A 22,706-nucleotide genomic window follows, 5' to 3' on the forward strand; every position below is an offset into this window, starting at 1 on the left:
TGGGACAGTTTCTGCTTGAAGCTGAGAGAAATTATGGGACGGAAGATAATATTGTACATTGAGAACGCTAGAAAATAATCGAATGGAATACACGGAACAATTTGGACGCCATTCGTTGCATATCATGCGTCCTTGGTCTGAGTGCGCTGGTCATTGCCTTTTTGCTTCCAACATTCGCGAAAAGCTTCCATCTGTAATGATATCTGATTAGTATCATGTTCATTCGGTGAAATATCGGTGGAAGTTAGGTATGGTTCCTCTCAAGCAACCATTCGAGTTTTTTGACATACTGCCAGGGGCAGTCTGCTGATGTGGAAGGCTGAAGACGAGAAGGTTTGTCTCACCTCTTCTTTACACTCGCGCCAATCCTTCTTCGCGAAGTAGCAATCGTTCATCTTATCTTGCTCGGCTATTCCATTGGGTGTGAGCATATCAATCTTCTCTACAAATGGTGGTTCAAAGGACTCACCGTGACAGCCGGTGCTAAAGATGCGCTTGTCCCTATTGTTGTTTCGTTAACACCATTCCGAGACTGGACACGGGAAATAATAAAGATCAATTACCATTCATCGGGCTCATCATCCTCTTCCTGTTCAACATGTGGTTGCTCTGCGTTGTTCGACATGATTGAAAGTATGAGAGAGTGTGTGTATGGGCAATGCGGCGAATTGGCGGTTGGCATCGGCAATCACGCCGCACCGGAGCTGTCACTATCTTATCGTCCACGCCCGCAATTCTCCAATTTCCCAACAACCATCGCATTTGGCAATGGCCGCGCCAACAGGCAACAATGCCAATTTGACTGGCAAAAGACTTAATGTCTTGGTCTATTCCGGTGCGATCAACCACTCAGCCTATAAACTCAGCCGCTTGCTTACCGACAGCGGTACAACAGGAAACGGAACAACTGTTGACTCAGTTCGTCACTGCGTCTATACACTGCGCCGTCTACTAGCTTCCCACTATGCCGTCGCCCCAGTCACAGGTGATATGCTACTCAAAGAGCCTTGGACAGCAACTTGCGCTCTCTTAGTGATCCCTGGTGGAGCAGACCTGGGCTACGGCCGCACCCTTAATGGTGCGGGAAATCGGCGCATCAAACAATTCGTTCGTCTTGGAGGTAAATACTTGGGGTTCTGCGCAGGTGGTTACTATGGCTGCAACAGATGTGAGTTCGAAGTCGGGGATAAGACAATGGAAGTCATTGGAGAACGTGAATTGGCATTCTTCCCTGGCACTTGTCGTGGTGGGGCATTCCCAGGCTTCGTTTATCATAGCGAGGCTGGAGCAAAAGCGGTAGGATTGGACGTTTCCAAAGATTCATTCAATGTAAGAACGATACCTACACATTTCAGGTCGTACTATAATGGTGGCGGTGTCTTCGTGGATGCGCCAAAGTTCAAGGACAAAGGGGTGGAAGTGCTCGCCAATTATTCCGAGGAACTAAATGTTGACCCCGGAGAGGGCGCTGCTGCTGTTGTATACTGTAAAGTTGGCGATGGTGCAGTCATTTTGACAGGACCTCATCCGGAGTATGTGACTAAGATGTTCCACCAGAGTTGGCCGATGTACTGATCTTTATTTGCTAGGTTTGCTGCTGCTAATCTCAACCCGAAAGACGGCCCGCCTGGCTTCAAAGACGTCGTGGATGCCATTAATGCTGATGATAAAGAGCGTACAGACTTCCTGAAGGCTTGTCTAGCCAAACTTGGCCTGCAAGTGGCACAGGACACAACTGTACCCTCGCTATCATCCTGGCATGTTTCTGGGCTTGACGCCGAGGGACCATTGGAGATATTGTCTCTGCTTGCGCCTGATCTAACAAATGAGAACGAGAGCGAATATCTCAAAGACGAGAACGATACTTTCCGAATTGAGCGTCCCGGTGCATGGAGTTTGAGCGAGCTCGAGGATTCGCTCCCTAGTAGTGGCGACGGCCTTGTTGATTACCAGGCCATTGTGAAACGGCTCGTAATTCACGACGATTTCCCATCTTCTAAACTCACTCCGTACTTCAACCACCACGCATTTTATGCCAACCTTCAGCAATATCAGTCCGAGTCTCGAGAAGGTGCATCTACATTCGGATCGAATCTCTTGTATGGTGAAGTCTTGACGAGTACTAATACAATTCTCGAGAAGTAAGTTACTCTGGCGGGAGTGATCCCTACATGGAGCTGACAAGCTCTAGAAACACAAAGCTGCTTCGCACGTTGCCACAAGGCTTTACTGCTACTGCGACGGTCCAAGTGGCCGGTCGTGGTCGGGGTTCACATGTTTGGATTTCACCAGCCGGCTCACTGCTCTTCTCAACCGTTGTGAAGCATCCAATTGAGAAGATCCAGTCAGCTCCCGTAGTATTCATTCAGTATCTGTCAGCCATGGCTGTAGTGAAAGGTATCAAGAGCTATGCCAAGGGTTATGAGAAGTTGCCTGTCAAGATGAAGTGGCCAAATGATATCTGTAAGTGACTTCTCTGCCAAGTCATCTTTCACCCAAATCCTGATGGTCCCCCGCAGATGCCCTTGATCCAGAGGATCCAGAGCAGAAACGATATACTAAAATTTGCGGCATTCTTGTCAACTCTCACTTCATGTCAAACGAGTATATCTCTGTTGTTGGCATTGGCATTAACGCCACAAACGCTTCTCCCACTACTGCGCTTACTGCTCTTGCTGCACGATATGCGTCACCCGGGGCTGCCGCCGCATACCCTGTGACTCTCGAAAAATTGCTTGCGCGTATTTTGACAACATTTGAGGACCTATATACCCGCTTTCTTCGTACCGGGTTTGACCGTGACTTCGAGGAGATGTATTACGACGACTGGCTCCACATGCACCAAATCGTCACGCTTGAGGAGGAGGGCGGTGCCCGTGCTCGAATTCAGGGAATCACCCGGGACTACGGCTTGCTACTTGCTGAGGAATTGGGGTGGAATGACCGACCCACTGGTCGAGTCTGGCAGCTGCAGAGCGATAGTAATAGCTTCGACTTCCTCAAGGGCCTCGTCAAGCGAAAGGTTTGAAAAGCTCAACGTCCCGGTTAATACCGCCTGTGTTGGCTTGCATTTACCCATTGTCTTGACGCAGTCTTGACCGACTGTTTGTTCAATATTCGATACATAGATCTAAAGTATATCCCCGATGTTACATTGAATGGATAATCCATGCGTCCAAAACATCGATGGATTCGTTTACCCATGCTCCATTAAAGACCAATAGTACCTCTCTAATCCCGGCTGCCCGTGGATTCCCCTCACGGGCCATTTTCGAGTTGCAGTCTTCTGCTGAGACAACACTGCATCAGTAGACGATATTGACCATCGATTACCCTAGCCATCGGAAAGACCTACCGTTCAGTTCAGTGTGCCACGGGACCTATACACGTAAAAGAATACGAGTATACGAATGATGCTTCTTTTATTACTGTGCCCCCAACACGTCTGTCCAGGCAACTATGTTCTGAAATGATTCTCAGCATGAATTTCATAAAAATGCTTAGCCTTCAACAATGCCCCGTCCCTTCTCAAGCCATCCCCTTAAAAATGGGGCGCTGATCATCGATAGTGGACAATACTACAGTATGTAAAGTGGGCGCGGGTGATCAATTGCTAACTTCGCTGGGTAAACAGCATCCATGGATGCATCAAAGTTCACCTTATCCACGGATCTTATAGCTCACAACAATGACTGGAGTTTAAGCGAATTCAAACATCCTCAGAAACTCGATGCTTTCGTATCATTTCTCCCCTACATGTACTGTATGTCTACCGTTGAATATCGGGGTTTCCTCGTCGTACAATTCCAAGACATTTCAATCCACCTCAGACCCACAAGGCCAAATCTCTAAATTCCCAGCTTGTTCTCGTCTGACCTTGCCCTCCCAATAGATATCCGGTGTTTCAGACGATCCTCTCGAAATAGCCAATATTCCATCCACCGCTAGACGGCCTTGTTCTGGAAAGACACTGTTTCGGACGATCTTTCCCACGACAACGTGATCCACTATACCCAAAAGTGAAGCCAATTGACCGCTTGGTATTAACTTGGAACACTGTACTAGCGTAGTGAACGTACTGTAATAGTATCTCGAGACAAGACCTGCGTTTTTGAAAATATAAAAGGGTGATGATATCCTGGTGAGAAAAAGCATCAAACAATCATCCTCATCTATCTCTCTTCACTGCCTCCATTAAAACCCTACAATACTGCCAAAATGGTCCGCATGACTGCTCTCTTCACCGTGGCCTTCGCTGCCCTCGCCATGGCCACCACCAACACTCAGTGCCAGAACAAGTTCGACGCTTGCCGCTCCTCCGGCGACCCCAACGAGGCCCAGTGCGCTGCTGAGCACGCTTCCTGCTGCGCCGACGCCTTCGACACCTGCCGCTCCTCCGGTGACCCCAACGAGGCTCAGTGCGCTGCTGAGAACGCCGCCTGTAAGGGCCAGAAATAAGCACTTCGACCCTGGCATGTGCATTGATCGAAGCTGCGACTGAATTCCGACTATGAAAGGCTTGGACATTTGCCGTGCATTCTCTAAAGGAGTTTTGCTGGGTGAATATATGGGCGGGGAAGAAAACGGACTTGGTCGATCCTCTCTTGACTTCGTCTTACAGCTATGTCAAATATTTGTCTCTCTTTGATCATCGAATGAAATTATAATTCCTGGCAACTGGATCGTTAATTTCTCTATATTGAGAACAAGGATGCTTAAGCATTCAATCCAGGTGCAAAATGACGAGGAATAAACACTTGAAAGCTCATTGGTGCGAATATTGCTAGAACAAGCATTCATGTGAAGAGGATGATGAGTGAAATAAAGAAGCGCCAAGTATGTTATTTAAGTTAGGACACGTTGTCGTGCTATTAGCACCACTGTATAGTAGTAGGTGCTAAATACCATTCGAGCTTCGTACAAGAACCTTCTATTATTTAAACTACAAGGATTGTAGTAATTCTCTAACGTGGGCATTGTTTACTAGCTGTCGAAAGCGGACTCCTATGGATCTAGTTTTGGCAGACAGGTCCTAGCATCTACTAGCCATCAAGTAAGTTAATGACGTGATCTCTACGATGCAACCTTAACCCAACGTCCGATAAAAACGAATTGCATTGGACTTTTAAGGTCAATGACGATAATCCAGAAGAAATAAAATCTGAGAACATTCAGGGTTTTAATGATAGGTGTTCGATCTATTTCCTAGCAATTTAAAATCATTGGGTATCCGAGTCCTTGAGAAATATACGAGTACTAACAGATGTACCTTTCTAATTAAATTATACACTGTGAGGGTTTATAGTGTATGGTCGTGGAAAATTGGAAAGATATACAATTGAGCCACTAAGAAAATGGCATGAGTCATGAGAGCATGTCGATATCGGCTGTTATACATGCCGATTCTATAATTTCCGTCCCCCAGATAGATCAAGTATGTACATGAATAGTCTGTCCGTCAAAAATCACTGATTGTCTGCACAGGAAAAGCTGGAGCTTCCCGGGTTATCGTGGATAGTCTTGCCGGAGCTGTAAAGACCAAGAACACACTAGATCTGATATTAGTAATTCGGTTTTTTGAAGAATCTCACAGGGTAACCTACCAAAACAACACCAACAGTGATAGCAAAGGTATTCAACATTGTTTGGAAAGTCTTCTTAGGTGAGGCAAACCATAAACCCTTATCCATGTACAGCCCGAAAATACCCGTAAATCCGAAGGTAAACCAACTACCGAAAAGGGCAGTCTAGCCTGAAAGTTAGTTCCAGATGAAAGAGTCCAGAAGAGTAACAGGAAAACATACGATGAGGCTCAGGAGGTTGTTGAAAACGGGAATTGCCTCTGCGATAATCCATGCAAGCAGCCAGAGCCCTGCTGCAATGCCGACCCAAGAGCCAACAGCAACGAAGTCTCGTTTATGCATACGATCTGTGCCAGCAAACACGCGGATATAGATAGCTTTAGCTGCTACGTGGCTATTTATGACACCTGCGATTACGATCTGGAAAATCGCTTAGTATGCTTCCGTTGTTAAATAAGGCTCTCCACAGGGACAAGACTTACCGTAGGAAGAGCCACTCCATATGCAATACGAGCCACTAGGGGACCGGCAGATCCTAATGCTGGGGATGTGACATCGGCACCAGCATATCGATAAATAACAACGGCTGCAACAATGTAGAGAGTCATATCAACAGTCTGGAGAAGGGCGAGGGCCTTAGGAAAGTCCTTGGGATCTTTCAACTCGGCGATGAAGGTGAAGAATGTATTGTGGCTGACTGGGCATTGTTAATGGGATTGTCGTTTGTGGAAGTCTTCTGATTCGACGATTGGGACTTTCTTACCGTAAGAAAAAGCAATGTTTGCAGCAGATGTGAAGCCAGTGACCAAATCTGTTTCTACTGTCGGATGAACGATTGATTCGGGATTTCGGATACCAACGGCAATCATACAAATCATGACCGCAGAGAGAATGCTGATAAAAGCTAAATGAAAGCGTCAGCTCTGTTTATCTCTGTCCATGAGTCAGGAAGTAATGGAAAGAGAGTCAATATAAGACGCACAAACAAGTGATAGCCATGACATCTTCTCTAATGTCCGTGGCAAGGACAAAATGCAGGAAAGAATCATCCCAACAACACCAAAAACAATTGAGCATGTGGCATGTTTCGTGATAGAATTGAGAGCAACAGTGAACGTGAGTATATGGCTTGCCATTATAAACACAAGAAAGAGCAGCTGGGCTGTCCCAAACAACTCATAGCCAAAACGGCCCATCAATACTTCACCTGCGTCGGCCACGCTAGAAATATGAGGATATCTCGTTTTAAACTTGCCAATGAGGTAACCCGTATAAGAGGCTAGGAGGCCCATGCCGATGAGCACAACAAGAGCCGGTGCAAGCCCCATACCTGCAACGGCAGCAGGAAGCGACAATATGCCGAGGGAGATCGTTTCAGAAACCATGAGCAGACCACCTTGCCTGGGTCGTACGTTAGATCAGTCACCGAGAAGCATTAGTTTCCTAAGGAGCTTGGCAACGACATACCACCACTTCAAAACCTTGTACTTGACCTCTGCAAGCTCTTCATTGCCAAACGCATCTTGACGCTGTGGCGTAGGGTCAGGCTTTTGGTCAATGTCGATAGTGTCGTCAGCCCACTCCTGATTCGTGTCGACACGGGTTGGCTCAATGTCAACTATTTGAGGCCGCGTCGTGGTGGTCATTTCCGTTTTCAATCGTGATATTCTGAATATGGAGGGATTGGTAGTTTAGTAAAACCCTGGATCATACGATGAGATAATTCCAAACAGTCTTTAAAGAGTAATAAAAGCACTAGTTGGTACTTGTGAAGAAAAGCAAAATAATCGTTGAGATAAAATTGACCTGGGGCATACTACTAAGGGAACCCTGGAACATGATGAACATTGCCCCAGACCCATTCCTTGCGGGGAAGTGATACTCTCCTTCCATTTTGGAGAATTTGATACTCGAAACTATTCAATTAGGGACGTATTGATAGACATCAGGGGATTGTGGGTATAGGGTTTTCTCCGGACTCCATATAGTCGACTAGATAAAGCAGGTCTCTGCGATGATGGTAGGACATAAGATGGCGCTGGTGCAAGGAAAGGCATGCCTGTTCAGAGAGAGATAGGAGCCCTATCTGATGCGCTCTAGGGTTAAGGTGCCGTATTACGCTTATCGGTATGCTGATTCTAGGGCAGGGTTCGGTGAATTTCTCCGTATGGAACTTGTTTCACGAGATATAAAGGGCTCACAAGCTTGTATTCAATTTCCTCTCAATAGTGTAGTCACTTGATTACCCCAGTCCTTTCCCCAGATTCCTGGTTTTCTTGTCTAATTTCGTGGCACAGCACGAAATCTGGGGCATCTGCTTTGTCGGAAAGGCCTCCCGCTTTCGGAGTCGCCTACCCGGCAGGACCTCGACATCATTCCGTCGAGCCCTAAAAGACCAAATGGCTTTTCCTTCCAAAAAGGAAGTCTCCGCCTGTGGTGTTTCATTCATATAAGTTATCAACCATGGGGACTAAAGTACAAACAAGACCAAATCCAAGCAATGTTCTGAACAGCTCCTCATTCCTACTTAATGGCTAAGGAAGTCTTTCAGGACCACTCTGCCATCCTCACAATTGGCGGGACCCACGCTGTCCATCTTCAAACATAGAGGATTTGCTCGATCCTTCATTTTTAACGGCTAGGTAGCTAATAACACGAGAGATTGGCTACAAGCAGCGTACAGGATGGATCCATGAACAATAGAATACATATTCCAAGCTCACCTGACACACGCTCATCTTTGTTTTTGCGTGACTTGAGAACATGACGATCAGGTAATCGTCATCTTCCGGATGGGCATCCAGGGATTACCTGGAAAGCATACATCCTTTTTGACAAGGATGGATGTAAAACAATTAGGTTGTTACCCTTGCTGATTGAATTGGTGATGTTTGCCCATGGTGGATCCAAATCTGTTCAAATAATCTCTAATAAACTTCCAAAGGGGTAAGAGGAGCCTGTTTCAAGATTTTCAAAGTAGACATGGCTTTTGTAAATCACTTGTCTTAAGCTCAACAAGACTTAAAGAAACCTTCTGTGGAGAGTTCACTGCGGCACGGTTGTAGATTTGGTCTTGAAATACTAACCAAAATCAACCGCAAATTTGTGAGGTCTTGAAATGAATACCAAATCCACTGCGGTTTTGGCTAGGTCTTTGGATAATCGCGGTTTTTGCGGTTGGTGCCGTAGTCTAATTGTATGTTATGCTGCCTGTATTGTCTAAGACACAAGTAGACCAAAAGACAAGTATATATGTATGCACATCATCTCAGTCTCATTGGAATGAGACTGAGATGATAATAAGGTTATTATCCCAGCCACCGGGATATTTCAGCAAATTTTATACTAGGAGATTTACAGCAACGGCAAAGCTAACTTCTATGTCATTTCCCTAATGCCCGAAGGCACTTTCCTATTAACCTTGGTATTTTAAGTTGTAGTGGTTTGGAAACTACCGCAACTTAAAATACCCTCTGCACAGCCCAGTTGAGCTGAACACACCATTAGGATCAATCCTCGCTTGGATGCTCCTGAGCCGCTGCAGACTTTCCTCCCCATACCCCGAAAATGGATCCTGCTCCTTACTTGCATAGTTGATATAGCGCCAAGGGTGGTATTTCCCCGCATCTCTGGTAGCAGCCTCAGATCTCTCAACCCATCTGTTCACAAAAGTAGCCATGGCATCATCATCAGCAACCTCATTCCAAAGTGTGGTCAATAGAACGACTGCCGATAGTTAGAAGCTGTGGTCTTATTTCCGGGAGGGCATCCTGATCCTCTGGGCTTACCTGTAAGTGGACCATCGGCATCTGTACCGCCAGCACTCCCACCTCGCTGCTTCCCAGCACGGATGGCGCCTTCATATAATGGCTGGATAACAAGATTCGGGGATAATCCTGGAGTCTTCTTGACTGACTGGAGTTCTTCGGCCATAATATCCTGGATTTCCCGGTCCAGCTCCGCGGACGGACTATACGTCACGGTCGCGAACAGATTTCTGCACCCACTGCAGTTAGCCGGCAAGTCCTTAGCAAAGTGAGTCTAAGTCACTACGGTAGAGTGAGCCCTTACCGACCACCGGGAGGCGTTGCTGAAGCCACCTCCTTACTAAACTCTGTTAGCCAGTCAACCCGGGTGGTGCTAGATTCAGACGGAATTTGATTGAGCTTCCGAAAGACGGGCGGATCAAGTATCGGCTGGGAATATGTCTGAGTTACTGAGATACTGTATTCATCCGTCTTCTGGTCATAGCCGAAACCGTAGTAGAAAGACATCACGGTATCATTTTTCCAGCGGGTTGTAAGCTCGTAGGCCTGCTCTGTAATAGCAATTCTCTGGTCTGCTTTGTAAGTTTTTTCCCCGGAGTATATCTGGCCCTGTTCGACCGCCCTCATCGTAAAATATGTTACGATGCCGAAATTGTTCATCCCTCCGCGAAGAGCAAAGTAGAGATCGGGTTGCGTACGTTCATTCACAATTGCCACTGTGGCATTGGGGAGGACGATCTTTGATCGAGGAGCCCGTTAGTATCGTATACGTACTAATGCGTGCATTCCAATGTTGAGTATGGAGGCTGGCCATACCTCATACTGAAAGACATTATCTTTCGCCAGGCCATATACGGGCGAAAGGTTTGAAAATCCGCCTCCGAGAACAAACCCACCAATACCAACATCAGCAGCTCTGCCTCCAACTGTAGTGAGGTTATGTCTCTCGAGATCCAGGAACATGCTGTACAGAACATGGCCGGCACCTAGTCTGACGGATTTCCGATCCGAGGAAATCTCCGTGGACCTCATCTTTTGCAGGTCAATCGTGACCCCACCAACGGAGACAGAATCATCGGGGTACCGTGCATGTCCGCCGCTCTTGACTGCAAAATTGCAAGACGTATCTAGGACTACGCTCAAGATGTCTGCAACATCGTCGGTAGATGTAGGTTGAACGCGGCAAGCGGACTGAACCTCTTGTTGTTTGGCGTCCCAGACTTTAAGATTGCCATTTCCAGGAAAGTCCGTACGGTAGACAGTATTGCGAGCCAGGCGGGAACACTGACAATGGATTAGGAAGCCAGACAAGGCTATTGTGATGGTGAAGAAGACAAGCATACCGCTTGTATGCAAGACAAGTTTGTGGCGTCCTGCCTGGGCTCAACTGCTCCCAACGCCGTGGCAGAAGGAATCGCAAAGAGGACGGCGATAAATGCCGGATTCATTATCAATATTGGTCTCTGAATCAGTAATATCAACTTACGAGTCTTTGATACTTCGGCGAGGTTCTGCTATTTATCTGCGCCTGCGACAGCCTCCCTTGTAGATTTACGTACTTTGAGGCGACATCATGTTAATGATTATCTTGTTTGTTGATCAACATATATTATGGTAATGCAGTATGTAGTATGCAGGTTTCTGTAGTTTGCTTACTGTGAATCGGCAAGGTCTCGGCCATAGGCAAACTCCGATCCTCAGGCTTCTGTATCATTGGTTCTGTTACATGCCCCTGCATTACATCAACACAGAGCTCTGCAAGCTGCTTACTGGAGAAATCCTATTCGTCTGTTGACTTCAGCTTATACATATTCATATGCCACTCATCCTGGCTTCGTTACTAGTATACTTCTTCACGGTCTACAATCGACCCTCAAGATACGTGTGCCCAGAACATCTTGTACATAGATGTGGATCTCAACATTTCACCCCCTGCCAAGTATTCTATCTGTATAAAGTTCCTTGCGACCAAGCGATTCGTAAATTATTAATTTTACCAGCATTCAAGTTGGAGTCTGTCTTCAGAATGGCTGGTCACATAGCGTTCATCTATACCGCTCTACTATTACTTGCCTCGGTTGGAAAATCGTTTGATCTCAATTCTCGTGATCTTCGTCAAGTCTATCAATTCCCCAACGGCACTTGGGTCGAAAATATTGCCGTTCGGGCCAATGGTAACATCCTGGTAACCTTAGTGAATGTTCCAGAAGTTTGGGAGATCATGCTATCTACCCAGATTAGAGGCAGCGAGGCCCGTCTGGTTCACCGTTTCGCCGACGAAAAAATGGCCGCGGGCATCTCGGAGCTTTCGCCAGATCTATTTGCTGTCATCACTCCAAATTCCATCTGGAGTGTGAATTTCAATGAGGGCCAAGAGGAGAACCCGGTTCGATTAGCCACACTGCGCGCCGGAAACCTTAACGGCATGACAACGTTGGACCATGAGGCTGGAAGAGTCGCCATCTCAGATTCCGAGGCTGGCCTCGTATGGGGACTAGATACCCGTACTGGAAATTCCTCGGTGATCCTTAGGGACAAGACCATGGCAGCGAACACAAAAGAGGGTCTTTTGCTGGGGATCAATGGCTTGAAAATGCATGGTGGGTATATCTACTACGTCAATACCCCGGAACGCATCTTCTGTCGCATACCGATAAATACAAAGACTGGCCATGCTCTGGGTCCGCATGAAGTCATCGCCCGAGGTGTACTGGTGGACGATTTTGCAATTAGCTCAGAAGGCGTTGCGTATCTTGCAGGACTTAGGGATAACATTGTGACGCGCTTTTTCATAAATGGGACCCGGGAGGTCGTTGCAGGGCATCCGAATTCAACGGCACTGATGTCGGCCACTTCGGCTGCGTTCGGGCGAAAGTCAGGTGTTGGATCTTTGTACATAACGACTGGGGGCGAAACAGGCCACCCGGTCAACAATACCAGATCCAGAGGAGGTAAAGTAATGGAACTCCGTATTGATATGTAAGGAAGCTAGAGCAGATCGCTGTGGGATGGGGCTATACGATGGGCTTGTAAATAGAGTAGCCGGAGAAGGCATAATATACGCAGTTACATGGAGATTGACATTGCGCTGGTGTTCTTAATAGAAGGAGTCCAAGCCCTGCAAGTAAGTATACCTAAGCACTCCCGCCAGATGCCAAGAAAATGAGCGGGGGTGGAATAAGGTACGCCAAGACATCCACCACCTCGAACACTCCATTAGCTCGCAACGGACCAATGACGGCCATGATGTAAGCGTCCTGCGTACAAATCTCCTAAAGAGACCACTTCCTTTCATCTTCGTCCACAGGCATCGCGTACACACCTAGCTAGCTACATTATTCCGTCTTTGCTGTCCCACCATCCCCAACCTGCAGCAGATGTCGCAGCAGACAGCACTTGTTAACTATATGGATGACTGGACCGGGGTGACCGATCCGGTTATACGGCGCAGAGCCCAGAATCGCCTCAACCAAAGAGCCTTCAGTGAGGCATCCACCAATCATTTTCCTAACTACCGAGCGAGCCCTTGCTGATGAATGGCATTTGCGCTCTGTGCAGGGTTACGTCGACGACAAGGTGACAAAAAGTCTTATAAGCCAGATAATAATGGCCATGACCCTCCGTTATTGAGCTCTTCCAGCCCACAGTCGGATTCGATTACATGCAGGCTATCGCAGGCGGAGCATGTTCGCTGCACATTTGCCCCTCCCGGTGTGCATGAGCTAATGGCGGACTTTGAAAGGAGAGCCATGAGCAGTTATCTTGGCGGTTCGCCACAAACCGACCTTCTTATCAATCTAAGCAGAATGAACGTACTCCGGGCAGCTTACCAGAATGCAGCTATTTTGGGTATGGCCGCGGAGTGGATGTGTCAGGACGACACCGTTTCCATTTTCTGTATCGATGGTCCCCATGCCAGCAAAGAACAGAACAACACCCCCGCCAGTTTACGCCCAACAGACTTGCAGAGAGAAATTCCACATCATCCATGGCTCGACATCTTCCCATTCCCACGCATGCGGGACAACCTCATCAGGGCGGGTGATCATCTTGATGATGACGAACTGTGCCATGACCTAACAGCATTCTGGGACACACACAGAAGCAATGCTTCAATCCTCGTGTGGGGAGCACCTTGGGATCCGCAAAACTGGGAGGTTAACGAAGACTTTGCTAAGAAATGGGGCACCTTCCTCCAAGGCTGTCCTGAGCTCCTCCGGTCGACGAACTTTTGGAGGGTACACAGAGGAGAAAAGCCTCTGGTTTGGAAACGCATTTTTGGCCTGATGTGCGAAGACTGACCTGGGTTGGGTGGAGAAATTATAGTTGCCGGTATAGATATTCACCATTAAAATGTAAATATGCTTCGATTCATCATGGATTCGACAACGCGTATGTTGGACCTATTTTGAGAATACGAACTGCCCTTGCTATATCTCTCACCGAGTCCATATTATGCAAGCTAGCGCCATCTGCAAGTTAGTTAGTCCATCACTGCCAATCATATCAGATTTCCGGAAGTACTGTAATGAATCAATCGAAAAATAGTTACAGAAAGAGAACTAAGGTCAGCGCTTATCTGATGGACATGACTCGTCTCTTCTTGATACTTTACGTATGTACAGTAAAAAACAGGTCCGTTATGCATCATAGAGCTAACAGCAACCCCCTTGCCTCGGAATTTGGACCTGGCCCGGTTAACTGGTCTGAATAAAGTATAAAGATTTAACGCGAGTCAAACGGTGCCACCTGGCTTAAGACAGACTTTATCCCTTTAAACGAGTGGGCTCGAAGGTTCGATTATCTGTTCTTGCTTGGACCACAGGCGTATGATCTACTAACTAGTGCATGAGCTGTATAGCAATAGACACGCCAAGTCTGCAGCTCCTTGAATAACCTGAACAATTTACCAATCAGACACAATTGATGTTAATTCAATCTATTGATTTATCCGATTGGCTCTTTGTTATTATTAGACCAGCGTATGTAACTAAACATGTGTACCTGTGACGAATTCCGGTTCTGGTGTGCATGTAAGTGATTCAACCCAGTGATAGAAATCTATCAAGCTTTCAAAATACTCGCAGTTGCTCAAAATTGTCCTAACATTAACAAGACCCAATTTGAGTATCTTACTTTCGAGACTCCAGGATGGTAAAAAAAAACCATTCACCCCTTTGGGCTACATTTTCCGGACTCATCTACTGTACGGCTGACGCAAAAATGCCAACCGCGTGTTAATCTGCCAGAGTGGGTCCACCACACAAGATACATAAATAATGTACTATGTATGTACTCCGTACAGTATACATCAGTTTGTGCTCAAGAAGTTTGTTTTTTTGTTTAAGTGAAGGATTTTTTTGATACCTATATCGGCTTCGCGCATTCTGACTCGGTGCAGGTACATCCGAGTTTGGAATTAATGGGGCCTTTGGCCATTGCAAACAGGCGAGGATCCGACATTGCCGGTCAGCGTTCGCACGAGCCAGGATGCTACATAGGACGTTAAACCAAGATCGCTGGGATTATCCTGTAAGGTTCAGTGGTGGGCTTAGCGGATCTTCTACACGGACTCCGAAGGGATAGTCAATTAATGGTGGTTAATAAATAATGATTTCCAATATGACTTAGAAGGGTTGTATATGACACTTGCTGTGCAGGTATATCTGCTAGTGCTAAGGCAATGAAAGTACATCATGGGCATAGTATCAGCATATCGTTTGATGTTTCGTATGTGCATCTGGATATTTGAATACTATTTGGTGTCGACTTGGTAATTAAGTGGAGTCGTGCCAGTCGCCGTTGGATTCTCCATACCGTTGTGGATTAAGACAAGCCGAAGCCGAGTGGGAGCTCGGTACGGCATAAAAGTAGTCCTTGATGACAGCCGGTCAAATGGTCATGGGCATGAATGATTAGGGTTTAATTTGATCCAAGCTTCAGGATCGAGTTATCGGTGTTTCATGATGTCCGCGGGGGCGGCGTCGGCGCAACCGTTTAAACCACGAACCTGTCGATCATGTGTCTGCCAGCCTCGAACTGGCACGACTCTTGGCCTGGACTGAGAACCACGTCGGGCGAGACTTTTTAATTTCCACCGGACCGAGTAGACTGGAGCTGAATGAAGGCTGGTGATACGGTGTGCATAGTACTATCATGTACCTCCACTCAATTTTGGGATAAGCCACGTGAATTGCGGAGGAACTGCCACAGGATCGACAAAAGAACTAAGAACACATATTACCGAGTGCTCTTAGTATACTCCAGGTAATATTTGGATCTTAGGATGTCTGTTTGTTTGTGAATTCATTCTTCACGAATACACCGAACGTGAGTATCTTTCCCTCCTCCTCGGTCATCCACATTGCGTGTTTAGCTTGGACTGGACGGTGGAGCCATATAGCAGGAGAAACTTCCGTATTGGTCTGAATGGCCCGTCTCATGGGCTTCGCGTCTCCATCCACAAAGGCAGAGGGCAGCGATCGACAGTCCAAATGGCTGCGCGTCTGGCCGGATGAGCCAAATTAAAATGAGAAGATCGATAATCCCTTGAGCGTGGACAGGTGGAAATTTGGGGGTTCATCCCGGCAATCCCCAACTAGCGACAACTTAAAGGTGCATATGAAACAAACAGCCCCTGAGGCTAGACCGAGGTAGGCACAAGTTGTACATAGTACAAAGAAACGATGAATGGCATTATAATAGTGTTAGAGAAGAGTAGAAGCACAGGAGTAGTACCATGTACTCCGTAGAGGTGAAGATAGAAATAGAATGGAGAAGTGGAGAGTGGATGAAGTGGACATTCTCAACCATGGAAGCTCCGTGAAGAAAAGAGGGAAAGAGCGAAGAAAAGAAAGAAAGTGAAGAGAGGGACAGAGCGACTTGTCCAGTCTCCTCCAAACGAGGCAAGCACGAGGGAAACTGGAAGGAGCCATCCTGGACAAACTGTGAACCTGTCAACTTTTTTGACTTCTTCCTCCTCCTCCTCCACTTCGCTTTGTTGTCTTATTTCTCATCTTCTTCGCAATCAACATCTTTCTACAGTATCTTCTCCATCAATTACGGATACAGAGAGAGAAACTTAGAAACAGCCTCCGTCGGCCCCTGACCGCATCTGCAAGGCCTCGCTTGCCCGGTCTCCACCAAAAACACAGCAACTCACCGAATCCTCCTCCTTCATCTTAATCGGGGCTAAACCGCCTGCAGCTTAGCTCGTGCACGGTCTTCTCCAGACGTTGCGCTTTTTACACCCTCTATCCCCCTTCTCCTCCAGGGGTCAGTTCAAGATATTGTGTCGGGGGGATACATTGACTGGTCTCTACAGGTGTGTCGCTTCAGTTCCATTGAATGCGCCCTCTTCCCCCCACTTCATTCGCTGCCCGCAAATTGACTTTGTCAACTGCTGGGCCCTCCCAAGAAAATTAAAAGGGGTTACTGACTATTGTGACCTCCACATCTTAGACCACATCTTGATCTTGTTTACGCCTCATGACCGTGAATCCTACACTCGGATAATTTTCAACAGTCCTCTCCCCCTTTTCTCCCACGAAGCGTGGTTTCGACAAGGGCGATGACGGTCTCACCACCAGCTTCGCCAACGGGGAACGCCCCGCGGCCCATCAGCGCGGTGATGCGCACTCCGCGCAGCAATAGTCGCATGAGCATGAGTAGTCGACAAGGTGGAAGTCGCGCTTCAGATGAAGATGGCAAAACTGCTGTCAAAGTGGGTACGTCGTCCCTTTCCCCGAAAAGCTCACGATGAGTATCCATGCGCGCGCATCGCAGCAACAAACCCCAAGTGGATATAGATCTGGGGGACATCTTATAGATCTAAAATCGCTAATCTAACCTTCTCAGCTGTCCGAGTGCGACCGCCTCTCAAACCGACCGATCCCGGATACGAACTCATTCCCCAGCGATTCCAGCGATCTATGGTCCATGTCACGGCTCCGACCAGTTTGGCGGTAGATGTACCACAGGGCCGCAAGCTGTTTGTCTTCGATCGCGTTTTTCCAGAAACTGTGGATCAGGATGGTGTTTGGGATTATCTCAATGACAGCGTGAACTCATTTGTGCAAGGATACAATGTTTCTCTTCTCGCATACGGTCAATCAGGAGCCGGAAAATCTTACACGATGGGTACCTCAGGTCCTAATGAGCAAAATAAAGCAGATGCAATGGGTATGTTCAATGCATTTACACCAGTGACAAATATTATAGCATGCTCATCATCTCAACCTATCCAGGCATCATTCCTCGCGCCGCCCAAGCTTTGTTCGAGAAGCTTGATGGCCCCTCTAAACACACCCGCAATGGTTCAAGTTCAACTGGACTTCGAACTCCTCAACGATACTCGATGAGCTCCGCCTCAAGTTTTGGGAAGCTAAACATAGAGAAGAACTGGCAGCTCAAGGCAACTTATGTCGAGGTATGAGTGGAATTGACAGCGTTATCGAGGGTTCTCTAACATCGGTATTGCAGATCTATAACGAACACCTCCGAGATCTCCTCCTGCCCGAATCCACTCCAGCCAATGACCGAAGCAATGTTTCAATCCGCGAAGATGCTAAGGGACGCATCATCCTGACTGGCCTCCATCAAGTTAATATCAACTCATTTGATGATCTGATTGGCGCTCTCAACTTCGGCTCCACCATTCGCCAAACCGATTCAACTGCCATCAATGCCAAGTCGTCCCGATCGCATGCTGTCTTTAGTTTGAACCTGGTCCAGCGAAAGTCTAACGGCAACCAACCAACTGCCTCACCAAAAGAGAAGCGCATGTCCATGCCTGTTGATTCTTTCTCGGGTAGTGATTCTATCACCATCGAGAGCAAACTCCATTTCGTCGATTTGGCTGGTAGCGAGCGCTTAAAGAACACCGGCGCCTCTGGTGAACGTGCGAAGGAGGGTATTTCGATCAATGCTGGCCTCGCGGCTCTCGGAAAAGTCATCTCACAGCTTTCCTCCCGCCAGTCTGGCTCTCACGTCTCATACCGTGACTCAAAGCTCACTCGTCTTCTTCAGGATTCCTTGGGCGGAAACGCTTATACCTATATGATCGCCTGTGTTACCCCCGCTGAATTCCATTTGAGCGAAACACTCAACACTGTACAGTATGCCCAACGTGCACGCGCGATTCAGAGCAAACCACGGATTCAGCAAATTGCCGAGGACGGTGATAAAAATGCTTTGATCGAGCGTTTGAAGGCAGAGGTTGCATTTCTTCGACAGCAAATCCGCAACTCTGAGGGATCTGAGCGTCGCGATACAACTTCAACCGAACGCAGTGAACGCAAGAACGAGCGAGAGATACAGCTGCAGAATCAGCTTCTGGATGCCCAAGAAAGCTATAATGCTCTTAGCCAACGTCATACTAAGCTGATCTCTCACTTGGCCAACGATAGCGAGACCGCCAATGGCGAGGTCGATGATGCCACTTCCGATGTGGGGAAGAGCTCTATTGAGCGGATGCAGCGATCGCGTTCCTTTGCAGAATCCGTGGAGCAGGTGGTTCTCGAATACGAGAAAACTATACAGGCTCTGGAATCCTCTTTGTCTGACACCCGATCCTCTTTGGCGACCACGGAAAGTACTCTTCTCGAGCGGGAGACTAAATGTACCTATGTCGAGACAGTCAATGCCCAGTTGCAGTCTCGTATCCAGAAATTCTTGGATCGAGAGGCCAGCACCGAGACCTATCTCCACGAGCTAGAGTCTAAGCTCGATGGTGCTTCTACGGGAGAGGAGAAACATGCCGCTATTGTGGCTGAACTGCGCAAGGAAATCAGTCGCGCCCGTGAGAATGAAACTAGCTGTGAGGAATACATTTCTACCCTGGAGGATCGTCTAGCAGAATCCGACCAAGATATGGAGTTGATGCAGCGAGAGGTTATTCGGCTCGAGCATGTCATTCAACGCCAAAGAGGCCTCGGACAGTTGGATCACCTGCTCCAGGATCTCGACTCTCGCCATCACCATGCTGAGACACAGCCCGAAGGCCCTAATGGCGTCAATTCCTCTTATACTCCTGCAGCGTCCAAGAGTGCGTTCCACCGACATACACCATCTCTGGATGTTCTCAACGAAGCTGCCGAGACGGCCATTCCCGAGTCCGACGAAGATCTCGCTGAGCCAATCATTGAGGTTGACGAAGAATCAGTAGCGGAAGCTAAACAGTCTGTTGGCGAAACAAGTGACGATTTGGAGGTTCTCGAGAATGTCACCAACAGATTGGAGGCCCGTCGCTCGGAGGCTCTTCGCGAAGAACCTGTTACTAGCCCTGCTCAATCTCAGTTTGTTGCTGACAAACTTGAGACTGTTACCCAAGAACTATTCGACTTGCGACTCACTCACGAGAGCGCTCTAAATGACTACGAGCTTCTCGAATCAAAGTACGAGGAGGCAATGAAGGCTTTGACGGCACTTCGCCAGGATAAGCTGGATGAAGTGCGTCACCCAGCTCCAACTGCCCAAAACGAGGCTTCCCGTCCGGTCTCTTTTTTAGACGATGGCCAGGCTCCGATATCGAAATCTGGAGCACAACATTCATTCTCGCAATCGCTCTCATCGGAATTATCCTCGGCCGAGGGGTCGGCTGCATTGCACGAATCATCTGAAGATTCTAAGATCGATATGCCCGAGACTCCAGTCACTCCCGTTGCACCATCGACTACAGCTGCTTCTGATGCCGATGATTTGGAAAAGATGCGCAAGGCTCTTGCAGAGCACCAGGAGGGTGCAGACCTAATGACTCAAAAGTATGCTGAGCTTCAGACTGAGCACGAAGAGATTCTCTCACTTGTCGAAAAACTGAAGGCTGAGGCTGAGGCCCAACGTGCGAAGACGAGCTCTCCCACCACTCCTGGTTTCAAAATGATCCGCCGTATGACGAGTCAGAATCTCCTTTCTGGGGTTGATCGTGCTCACCGTTCTTTGACCTCGCTGCGAACCATTGCCAATGAGGAGCTCTCTGGTAAGCCTGAAACGCTACAAAACTTTGAGGTTCACCTGGATGCTACTATGCATGAGTTGGCGACCCGCATGGAGCGACTGCAGTCGCTTGAAGCCGAGAACCAAAGCGTGAAGAAAGAAATGGACATGAAGTCCACAATCATTTCTGGCCTGACCCGGGAGCGCTCCAGTTTGCAAGGTGGTGGCTCTTCTGTGGACATGGGTTTGGTCGGCCAGCTGCGTGACCAAATCGTCGCTCAAGAGAACCAAATCAACGAGCTTAAACAAGCCCACGAGGCCCGTGAAAAGCAGCTTCTGTTCGAAATGGAAACTTTGAATGGTCTTCTGAAGAGCCAGGAGGTTGCCACGAAGGCCATGGATGCTGGGGCAGAGGAGCAAGACAAGAAGATTGTAGCTCTCGAAGGCGAACTCACCGAGTGGAAAGACAAGCATCAAAATGCTCTTACTTCTCTGCAGTCATCTGAAAACAAGCTCTCAACCACTTTGGTCGAGCTTGAGGCTGCTCTTGCTTCAGTTGAGACAATGCGTGCTGAACGTGTTGCTGCCAATGGCTCTGACAACAAGGAAGTTGTTGCACAAACCCTAGAGAGTGAGCGATCCAAGCAGCAGGAGTTGGTGGAAAGTCTGAAGAACGAGATCGAACTGCACAAGTCTACTATTAGTACCCAGCTCGCCACTATCGCTGATTTGGAGCGGTCACATGCCGAGGCTCAAAATCAACTCTCTGTAGCCAAAGAAGGCGACAACGGCACGGCCGACAACCAGCAGGATCGGATTGTGGAGCTCGAACAGCAGATCACCACCCACAAATCTCTTATTGATACCCACAAATCTGACCTAGCCTCTCTTCAAGAGTCTCACGAGAAGGAACTCGCCGAATTGGAGAAGCGTACCAGGGCTGCGGTCTTGGCTGAACATGATTCTCGCATCTCAGAGAAGGATGCCGAGCATGATAAGGCAATGGCGGCTTTGCAGAAGGACATTGCCGAGTCTCGCGATGAACTGGTCAAACTTCTTGGATCTGTCTCATCTTTGCTCAACTCCGAAATTACTGCGGAAAACATGACCGATCAAATTCAAGATGTATTGGCCCAGAAGCAGCACTTCTCTGAAAAGTATGCTGAATTGATGGATACCAATGAGGATCTTCGCAAGCAGATCGACAGCGTGAATGTTGAGGAGTTAACAAAGAAGAGCTCCGCCCAGGACGCCAAGGTTAATGAGCTGGCTCTCTTGGTTGCCACACTGGAAGATACCCTTCGCCAAAAGGATGAGCAGGTCAAGAAGAAGGAGGCACTTGTTGATGAGATTACCGCCGAAAAGGAGAAGAGCGTTCGCTTAGTCGAGGAGCTCGAGGAGCAGATTACCAGCAGCTTTGACCAACACCATAATCGTCTTTCGGTCATTCAGCAAGAGCGCGATCAGGCTCTAGAGGATGCCAAGGCCAGGATTGTTGTTCTTGAAAAGGAAATCGAGACTTATCAGGTGCGGATCGAGCAGCTTGAGCTCCAAATCAAAAACAGCGGATCCCAAGACGGCACCCATGACCGAAGCAGCTCCCTCACGTCGAACCTTCGAAAGAGCTCATCTGCTGCATCTCTGCCCTCCCCTCCTCCGGCTATTCCTCTTCCCCCACTCCCTTCTATCGCTTCACAAAGCAATGGCACCACCAGCGTTTCTCCTCCCGGCTCTCGTCATGCCAGTAGGGAACTGGTGAATGCCCAGATTGTCGAAGACCAGGAGACTCGCATCCGGACCATCGAGAAACATCTTTATGCCGAAAAACAGCTGACCGCTACCCTTGAAGAAGCGCTTGGCGATCTCGAAGCCCAAAGCAGCAAGGTCAAGACTGACTGTGAGGGCTGGAAAAAGAAGGCTTGGGGACTCGAGGACGAGCTTGCTACCCTTCGCAAGGAACGCAACTCGGCTCGTCTTTCTCTTCAAGCTGTTGAAGAGGAGCGCAGTGCCCGTCGCGAAGCAGAGGCTGCTCGTGCCCAGCTAGAGGAGCGGATGAACGCCCTCAACAAGAAAAAGAAGAAGAGTACTCTTAATTGTTTTTAAGGACTTCTCGATCTTGGCAACCTCTCACTCTCCAATAGCATGTTCTGTTACTCCTGTCACTACCGTTTCTGGATGTACACCTGATTGATATTTGCCGCACCCTTGTTCCATACCCTTATTCCCTTCAATATCTCTGTTTAACTGATTTATGCCCCATATTACCCCCATCCCCTGTATTATGACACCTTTTTTTTATTTCAACCTCGATTTTTCGATACCTCTTTTGCCCTTCTTCCCTTGTGCCATATCTTGCTGCTTACACAACATCCCCTTGTTCTCAAGATGTTCTTCAAATTACCACTGGTGCGTGAACACAGCCCTT

At 47.9% G+C, this 22,706-nt stretch overlaps 8 protein-coding genes across 8 annotated transcripts; 5 read left to right on the forward strand and 3 right to left on the reverse strand.

Annotated features, from left to right (window-relative positions):
- Positions 1-122: 122 nt before the first annotated feature.
- On the reverse strand, positions 123-625 carry N7469_001301 (uncharacterized protein; the record flags this gene model as incomplete). The annotated part of the gene is made up of 4 exons (XM_056640221.1): positions 123-191; positions 345-409; positions 470-501; positions 564-625. 4 exons carry the CDS (start codon positions 623-625, stop codon positions 123-125), a joined length of 228 nt encoding a protein of 75 aa, XP_056505978.1.
- A 143-nt stretch (positions 626-768) lies between these two features.
- Positions 769-3,028, forward strand: N7469_001302 (biotin--[acetyl-CoA-carboxylase] ligase BPL1; the record flags this gene model as incomplete). The annotated part of the gene is made up of 4 exons (XM_056640222.1): positions 769-1,532; positions 1,590-2,141; positions 2,192-2,463; positions 2,520-3,028. 4 exons carry the CDS (start codon positions 769-771, stop codon positions 3,026-3,028), a joined length of 2,097 nt encoding a protein of 698 aa, XP_056505979.1.
- A 1,190-nt stretch (positions 3,029-4,218) lies between these two features.
- N7469_001303 (uncharacterized protein) lies at positions 4,219-4,458 on the forward strand (the record flags this gene model as incomplete). Its single annotated transcript, XM_056640223.1, has 1 exon — positions 4,219-4,458. The coding sequence occupies one exon, from the start codon at positions 4,219-4,221 to the stop codon at positions 4,456-4,458; it is 240 nt and encodes a 79-aa protein (XP_056505980.1).
- A 1,007-nt stretch (positions 4,459-5,465) lies between these two features.
- N7469_001304 (Amino acid transporter transmembrane) lies at positions 5,466-7,228 on the reverse strand (the record flags this gene model as incomplete). Its single annotated transcript, XM_056640224.1, has 7 exons — positions 5,466-5,549; positions 5,604-5,747; positions 5,805-6,002; positions 6,065-6,279; positions 6,346-6,486; positions 6,565-6,983; positions 7,050-7,228. The coding sequence occupies 7 exons, from the start codon at positions 7,226-7,228 to the stop codon at positions 5,466-5,468; spliced, it is 1,380 nt and encodes a 459-aa protein (XP_056505981.1).
- A 1,805-nt stretch (positions 7,229-9,033) lies between these two features.
- On the reverse strand, positions 9,034-10,797 carry N7469_001305 (uncharacterized protein; the record flags this gene model as incomplete). Its single annotated transcript, XM_056640225.1, has 5 exons — positions 9,034-9,308; positions 9,371-9,579; positions 9,654-10,087; positions 10,166-10,633; positions 10,693-10,797. The coding sequence occupies 5 exons, from the start codon at positions 10,795-10,797 to the stop codon at positions 9,034-9,036; spliced, it is 1,491 nt and encodes a 496-aa protein (XP_056505982.1).
- Positions 10,798-11,375: 578 nt separating this feature from the next.
- Positions 11,376-12,332, forward strand: N7469_001306 (uncharacterized protein; the record flags this gene model as incomplete). The annotated part of the gene is made up of 1 exon (XM_056640226.1): positions 11,376-12,332. The coding sequence occupies one exon, from the start codon at positions 11,376-11,378 to the stop codon at positions 12,330-12,332; it is 957 nt and encodes a 318-aa protein (XP_056505983.1).
- Positions 12,333-12,726: 394 nt separating this feature from the next.
- N7469_001307 (bZIP transcription factor) lies at positions 12,727-13,650 on the forward strand (the record flags this gene model as incomplete). Its single annotated transcript, XM_056640227.1, has 2 exons — positions 12,727-12,832; positions 12,908-13,650. 2 exons carry the CDS (start codon positions 12,727-12,729, stop codon positions 13,648-13,650), a joined length of 849 nt encoding a protein of 282 aa, XP_056505984.1.
- Positions 13,651-16,919: 3,269 nt separating this feature from the next.
- Positions 16,920-22,384, forward strand: N7469_001308 (uncharacterized protein; the record flags this gene model as incomplete). The annotated part of the gene is made up of 4 exons (XM_056640228.1): positions 16,920-17,076; positions 17,207-17,530; positions 17,596-17,777; positions 17,831-22,384. 4 exons carry the CDS (start codon positions 16,920-16,922, stop codon positions 22,382-22,384), a joined length of 5,217 nt encoding a protein of 1,738 aa, XP_056505985.1.
- Positions 22,385-22,706: the final 322 nt, after the last annotated feature.

Source organism: Penicillium citrinum (assembly GCF_028827155.1).
Source record: "Penicillium citrinum strain IBT 23319 chromosome Unknown utg000001l:1.0-4955037.0:1.0-4956770.0, whole genome shotgun sequence".
Classification (NCBI taxonomy): domain Eukaryota; kingdom Fungi; phylum Ascomycota; class Eurotiomycetes; order Eurotiales; family Aspergillaceae; genus Penicillium; species Penicillium citrinum.